Source organism: Gossypium raimondii, chromosome 10 (genome assembly GCF_025698545.1).
Source record: "Gossypium raimondii isolate GPD5lz chromosome 10, ASM2569854v1, whole genome shotgun sequence".
Lineage (NCBI taxonomy): Eukaryota > Viridiplantae > Streptophyta > Magnoliopsida > Malvales > Malvaceae > Gossypium > Gossypium raimondii.
Genome location: NC_068574.1, coordinates 42,925,026 through 42,932,662, shown reverse-complemented (window position 1 = coordinate 42,932,662; position 7,637 = coordinate 42,925,026). Strand labels below are relative to the sequence as shown.

Below are 7,637 nucleotides of genomic sequence, written 5' to 3'. Positions count from 1 at the left end.
GGCACTACGAGTTTCTAGTTATGCCCTTTGGTCTGATGAATGCTCCGGCTGCATTTATGGATCTGATGAACGAAATTTTTTAGCCGTATCTGGATCAGTTAATCATAGTCTTCATCGATGATATTCTGGTTTACTCTAAGATTGAGGATGGGCATGATGAGCATCTTAGAGTAGTGCTTTAGATACACCGAGAGAAACAACTTTACACTAAGTTAAGCAAGTGTGAGTTTTGGTTACAAGAGGTAACTTTTTTGGGGTACGTAGTTTCTTCTGAGGGGATCCGAGTTGATCCGAGAAAGATTGAGACTATGTTTGATTTGAAACAACCTAAGAACCTGTTTGAGATTCGCAGTTTTTTGGGTTTGACGGAATATTATAGACAATTTGTCGAAGTGTTTTCTCTGATTGCAGGTCATTTGACTAAACTTTTGTACAAGGGTGTTCCGTTTGTTTGGATTGATGCGTAATAATTGAGCTTTGAGAAGCTCAAGTCTGTTCTGGCCTAGGCTCCTATTCTGATACAGCCTGAATCTGGTAAAAAGTTTATGGTGTACAGTGATGCGTTGCATGTCGGTTTGGGATGTGTATTGATACAAGATGGAAGAGTTGTGGCTTATGCTTCCCGCCAGCTTAAGACACACAAAGGGAATTATCCAATGCATGATCTCAAGTTGGTTGCTGTGGTTTTTACGTTAAAGATTTGAAGGCACTATCTGTATGATGAAAGGTGTATCATCTACACTGATCACAAGAGCCTCAAGTACCTCCTTACTCAGAAAGAGTTGAATTTTAGACAGCGTAGATGAATTTAGCTGCTCAAAGATTATGACTGATTTGAGAGCGATGTTCGCTCGTCTTAGTCTGTTCGATGATGGAGGATTGTTAGCCAGTTACAAGTTAAGCCAACTTGGATTGATCAAATTCAGGATAAGCAGTTAGGGAATGAGTCTTTGAGTTTACGATTTTGTTAGATTGATAGTGGTAGTATTTCTGATTTTAGACTGAATAAGGATGGAGTTTTGTGTTTTTGAGGTCGGATCTGTGTGCCGAATGATTTTGATCTGAGGCAGTCGATTCTGAGAAAGACGTATAGTAGCCCTTATGCTACGCATCTCGGTGGTAATAAGATATATCGAGATCTCCATGAGCTGTATGGTCACCGGGATTAAAGTGTGAGGTTTCAAATTTCGTTGCTTGTTGTTTGACGTGCCAGTAAGTTAAGGCTAAGTAGCGGTTTCCTTCGGGTTTACTGTAACCCGTTAAGATTCCTTTATAGAAATAAGAATGAGTGATGATGGACTTCGTTATTGGGTTGCCCTTGATACCCACTAAGAAGAATTCTGTTTGGGTCATCGTGGATTGATTGATCAAGTCTGCTTATTTTATTTCGGTTCGAACGGACTACTCTTTGCAAAAGTTAGAGAAGCTTTATATTTCCAAGATTCTAAAACTGCACAGGGTTCCAGTTTCTATAATTTCTGATAGGGATCCTCATTTCACTTTTCGGTACTGGAAAAAACTGCATGAGGCTTTGGGTTCGAGATTAGACTTCAGTACTCCGTTCCATCCTCAGACTGATGGTCAATCTGAGAGGGTGGTTCAGATACTAGAGGATATGCTTCGGAGTTATGTGATAGATTTTCCAGGTAGTTGGGAGGGTTTTCTATCGCTAGCTGAGTTCGCCTACAATAACAATTTTCAGTCTAGCATCCAGATAGCACCTTACGAGGCTTTGTATAGTTGTAAGTGTCAGACTCTGTCATGTTGGACTGAGTTAATGCAAATTTTCTCTTTTTCTTCATATGAAGAAGTTAAAATTTTCTCTTTTTCTTCAGCCAAAAGTTGTTTTGGATGGTAATTTCCATTTTTCTCCCCCAAAAACTGTTCTTCCCTCTGGTTCTTTGCCTGAGATATCAAGTTCTTTGCCTTTGTTTCTTTTCCTCTGGTTCTTTGTTCCTCTTCCACCGGTGAGTTTCTTTTCTTCTTCTTCTTCTCTTTAATTATTCTTTCTGCTTTGTTTTTAGTTATTTTCTGATTGTTTAGAGTTTAGCAAAAAATTTACAGAAATTTTACATTCTTCGATTGTTCACCCTTTCTCTATTGAATTTGCTTCTGGGTTCCGAACCCCAACGCATGGGTTCTGTTAAAACTGCTTTGTTTAATAGGCACGGTAATTACAGATGAACCCCAGTTGATTAGCATCACCGTTTACGACACCGACCGGGATAGAATGCAAAACACTGTCGCCAAGGTTACCGTGGTGGGAAGCGGAAGTATCCATACTTACTATCTACTATAATATCCCACTTTCTCTTTCTCCACCCACTAATAAACAAAAATTAAAACCCCACTCCTCTGATCTTTTTTTTAGATTTATTATTATCATTATTTTGTTAACTTTAAAAACTTGAAATTCACAGTTTCAGGGTCTGTTTGTGCCGCTACTTTGGCAAGGAATGGAATTTCAGTGACCCTTTTTGACTCTGCCAGGGGTCCTGGTGGCCGCATGTCTCAAAGAAGGTTCCTTTTTTATTTCTCTCCACTTATTTTTTTATTAAAAATTCATTTTCTTTGACGAATTTTGACTGCCTTTTTTTATGTTCTATTATTTGCTAGTGTTTTGGGAAGCAGGAATAAAATTTTAAAGTGCATAGTTTAATGAATTTTTGTTGTTTTTGGTAATATGTAACTCTGGGAATTTAGAGAGATAAGTGAAGATGGGAGAGAGCTGTTATTCGATCATGGTGCTCCTTATTTCACAGTGACGAATCCCGATGTGTTGAGTGTTGTTACTGAGTGGGAATCAAGAGGCCTTGTTGCTGAATGGAAATCGAATTTTGGGTCTTTTGATTGTTTCACCAACAAAATTGTCAACACTGAACACCAGGTTCTTGTAACTATTATTATACTATTTGTTCTTCACTTCTTTTTGCTCCACCTAATGGTACTATTATTTGTTTATTTGCATGGTTTTATCTTAATTATATCTTAACTTGCTTATGATGAGAGGGCAACGGTGTTTTTGAATTGCTTATGTGCATGAATTGATGCTTTTTTCTTGATTTCTTAAAATCTTGGAACTACTCTTTTTTTTTTGAAGTTAATAGGATACTGTTAAACGTTAATGATCCTTGCTATAGCTGCTTCGTAAGTGCTTGTTGCTATATTGTTCTTTTTTATATTCATGCACTCTTCAGCTTGATTCACTTGTAGGGTTCTTTCATTTAACCTTTCATCAGCTTAGACTGTTTATGATTGTATTATGTTTTCAATTAAAAGGTCAGCATATCTATGTAAAGTGTTGCATAGTTGGTCAACGTCCAGCTCCAGTATTGATTCTGATGTTTATATTATATATATATATATTCTCACAGATGCCCATTTTTTAGACAAATAAAAACTGGTGATATGTTTTAAACTCTACTGTTTGGTATTATTGCTTTAGTTCTCTGTTTGATACACTGGAAATTCTAAAATCTGGAGAAAGATTAGCTGCTTCAGAAGTAAGACTACTTGCTACAGTTGGTGTTACTATGGTGAACGTACTACATTGGCTACTGTTTTCATTTTAATGACTTTCAAAAGCTTTTTCAGCTTCCTAAAACAAAATTTGTGTAAGGTTAAATTCTCTAATTAGGCTTGAAGGTTCTTCCTGAAGCACCTCTCTTCTTAAAGATGGATCCAGTTCGGCCAGAATTTTATCGTGCTACTATCAGCTGGGAGGCTAATGATGGATCGGGGAGTGCAGGGTAAATTTAGAGTTATAGTTTCCTTGATCATAGGTCTCCTCACTTTTTCGATTTGTTGTTCAGTTAGATCCTTCTTGGACCTAATTTATCTGCAAGTGTCATGGTTTTTGCTATTTTATTCTACTTTGTAATGCTATTATAATTGTGTTAAGAAGAAATTTGTTTCTTTCAGATTTTAGTTTTGTCGCTGAGAGCACTGGTCACCAAATGAGTAGTCGGCTTCTGAGTATGAAGTCAGCTAATGCTTTGAAGTTATGTTTGGTCATAATCCGTAAAGAAATTTTCTTGCTAAATGAGGAAAAAGTATGAAGTAAGGTATTTTTATTTCGCTACATATGAAGTGGAATTGCCTTTCTAGGGGTGGCTGTTTGTATACATGTCATACGGGGGTTAAGGATGCCATAGTGAGGCGACACTACTATGCTGGCGAGTAACATGAGAGCCACTGGCTGACAATTTCTTATTTCTTTTGGATGCTCAACACATATGACATGCTGCAAAATTGTTTCTTGCCAATGATTTATTTTATGTTCTTATGAACAAAGTTCGACTCTGATCTTTGATGTACTTTTATGTCATTATCATGAAATTTAGGCAGAACCTAAGAACTATTTCTTTGTTTATGAGGCTACTTTGTTAGTGGCTTATTGGCAATGATCTTTTCTGGATGTGTATTATTCAACCATCTATTTATACACTTTCTGTACTTTATTTACAAAAATAGCAGTATGTTACTCCTCGGTAGACACTTTAGTTCCATTCTTGTTCATCTTAAAACAGTATGCAATGTTAATGATGTGGACTGTCCACTAATTTAGTTCCATTCTTGTTCATCTTAAAACAATATGCAATGTTAATGATGTGGACTGTCCACTAATTTGGCATATTGCTTGGTTCCTGAGACCCGTTATTTAAATGATTGGAATTGAAGAATTCATCCTAACAATCTTCTTTGCATGAAATATTCTTTTTTGCGTTCTTTATCAAACCGTCTCGACTTTCATTTTCATATGCTTATCAAATATAACATCTAGTTTAATGAATTCACTTTAAATTGTAAATGCTATTGACAAATTTTTAGTATTTATATTTGGTATATAAATATTATCCCTTTTAAAACTTTAATCCAAATATATGTAATATTTTAATTGTTAGGTTTATGTTTTCTATGTTATGTTAGTATATAATATGAGTTATATATTCAAATACATTTTAAAATAAAATAATACAAATGTGTTAAAAGCATTAATTAAAATAAAAATAAATTTTATAATAATACAATCTGTCAATATCTAATTACAAATATTTAATTTTTATATTTAAATATTTAAATGTAGTTTATATATTCTAATTAAATTTTATAAATAATTAATATTAATTACTTAGAAATATTTAAAATTAATATTATATATTAAAATATTAACAATAAGTTATAATAAATTATTTCTTTATATTTTTGCTAAAATATCATAATATTAACTAATTTGAATATTATTTAAATACATATTTGTTACTTTATAATCTCATGTCTAAAATGAACATTTTATTCTTCAAAAGCACTTTTTGACAGCAATGCCAAACACTCAAAATTCTCAAAAGCACTTCTTAAAAGCAATAAAGAACTGGCCCTAAAAAGCAGTACTAAACACAATCTTAGTCATGGTGTTATCCCACTAAAGTACCATGACTGATCTCCTTATTATATAGCATTATGAAAACTACAAGTATTTGAGCTATTTTCCAATGACCTTGTCAAATGTGTATTACCTTCATAGGATATCCTTGATCCCTTTAGGTTAAATATGTTCACCTAATATGGTTCATTTTATCTCATGATTACCATTATATCTCTCGAGATGTAAACATTACTTACAAATAGTTATTATAGTCATTCATCCTAGACAAATGACCTATGACTATATTCCATTTTCATAATCCATACTATGTTAGTAAGAGGATACAATTTACTCTGTATTCAAGATATGAATTCCATTATTGCAAGTGTTGTCATGCCATGCACAAATCATGTATGTAATGTACCAACTTATGACCCACTATCAAGAGTTAAAATAGTAGACTCATCTCAATTCACAATTAACATATCAAATTAGCTACATGAACATAATTTCTTGTTACCACATTTCACAATAATAAGGTGATTACATCAAATAATCGAGCCATAAACATTTCGATCAGTATAGGTCAATCCCATTCAGTGTCATTCAATCAAACTCATCAATTACATTTCATTCACACCATACCTATATCTCATAAACATTTCCAAAACAATACATATAATCATTCATTCGTATAATTTTTGCATTAACTAATTAGCCTGATGAACTATAATAAACAGATACGGACACGCGGCTAACCATCAAAACAAATGAGGTTGCTTGTTTGAGCCATAAATCTAAAACACACCTGAGCACCGAAGTGCTAAGCCTATAGGCATCATATATCATAAGACAATACATCCCTTCAGAACAAACCAAGGTCTCCGTAGAGACAAATCTTGGCAATCCACAACAAATGTTGAATTTGGGTTTAAATAGTGAAATCTCCTTACATCAGTATCATCACATACCATATTCCGTACAACGTGCAATTAACCCTATTGGAATGCAAATTGTATCCTATCCTTTCTTAAGTTCATCTGAGCACATTTAACACATTAGTTCGTTACTTTACAATTAACTTCACTTCTCACCTTTTTGTACTATTTTACATACATTTCAAAAGACATTCGAAGTATGTAGATTCATAATTCAAACAAATACATTGCATTTATATATAATTACACCCTATGAACTTACCTACAAAAACTACTAATGAGTTGAAGTGTAGGGGCTAATAAACAATTTTCCTTTTTCTCGATTATCTCTTGTTGATTCAAATTTTGATCTATATGGTAATTCATTTCAACTTATTAGTTTAAAATGTCTTATAATAGTTTATTTCATGCATATAAAAGTCTAATTTCATTTTACAAAATTCCTAAATTTTTACATTTTATTAAATTTAGTCCCTAAAACCAAAACAATTATAACTTTCACATTTAAGCCCCAACTTTCAATCCAATTTCAATAAAATCCTTCTATAGCCCTCTAATATCTATAATTATAGAAATTCCATGCTAATTTTGAAATATTTTCATTTTAGTCCTATGTTCAAAACTAACGACTTTCACTTTATAAATTAGTCCTTTTTCAAATCTAAGCTTAAAAGCTAACCATTTAACATTAAAAGCTTCAAAATTCATCAATGGAAACATTCCAAAACTTTAATAGTTTTATGATTTAATATTTGGGCTAGCTAAATCAAGCTAAAACTATCTCAAAAACATAAAATTCATGAAAAATAGGCTTAGAATCATTCACCATGCAAAGGCTGAACCTTCAAACTCTCCAAATCTCCCTTTCAATCGAGAAATTCGGTGGAAGGAGGAAGATGAAACTATTGCTTCTCTTTCCTTCCACCTTTAACTAATTATTTCTTTTATTATTTCATTTTAATTATAAAATTTAACACATTTTAAATCACAAACATGTACCAAACAATCCATAATTATAAAAATATGGCATAATTTCCACTTAGATCCTCAAATAATTACCTTTTGAGCCTTTTTAATCAAGAAAAATTGATAGAAATTATTTTTTACGGTTTTTATGATTTAATCCGTGTACCTTAATTTTTAATTGTTTAATAAAATTTGAAATTCAATATAACTCTATAATAGACTCGTAAATATTTTTAAATGGGGTTCCAAAACTATCGTTTCTGGCACCATGATAACAGACTGTTACAACTTTCCCCATAGAAAATTTTGTCTTCGAAATTTTTACTTGACAATAGATTTAGGTACTAATATTTCATTGTTTCTTCTGA

At 32.8% G+C, this 7,637-nt stretch overlaps 1 protein-coding gene across 12 annotated transcripts; it reads left to right on the top strand.

Annotated features, from left to right (window-relative positions):
• The first annotated feature begins 1,668 nt into the window (after positions 1-1,668).
• LOC105778138 (uncharacterized) lies at positions 1,669-4,431 on the top strand. 12 transcript variants are annotated; one of them, XR_008190223.1, is made up of 6 exons: positions 1,732-1,967; positions 2,181-2,273; positions 2,421-2,520; positions 2,704-2,887; positions 3,446-3,749; positions 3,922-4,431. XR_008190223.1 is itself a non-coding variant. In XM_052622880.1 (5 exons), the coding sequence occupies exons 2-5, from the start codon at positions 2,231-2,233 to the stop codon at positions 3,958-3,960; spliced, it is 366 nt and encodes a 121-aa protein (XP_052478840.1). In that variant the 5' UTR covers positions 1,733-1,967; positions 2,181-2,230; the 3' UTR covers positions 3,961-4,431. The 12 variants fall into 12 exon arrangements, 3 of the variants coding, with proteins under 3 accessions (XP_052478840.1, XP_052478841.1, XP_012457215.2); XR_008190224.1 differs by having other exon boundaries at positions 1,736-1,967; positions 3,638-3,749; XR_008190225.1 differs by having other exon boundaries at positions 1,669-1,742; positions 1,836-1,967; positions 2,181-2,520; positions 2,704-3,749.
• The last annotated feature ends 3,206 nt before the right edge of the window (positions 4,432-7,637 follow it).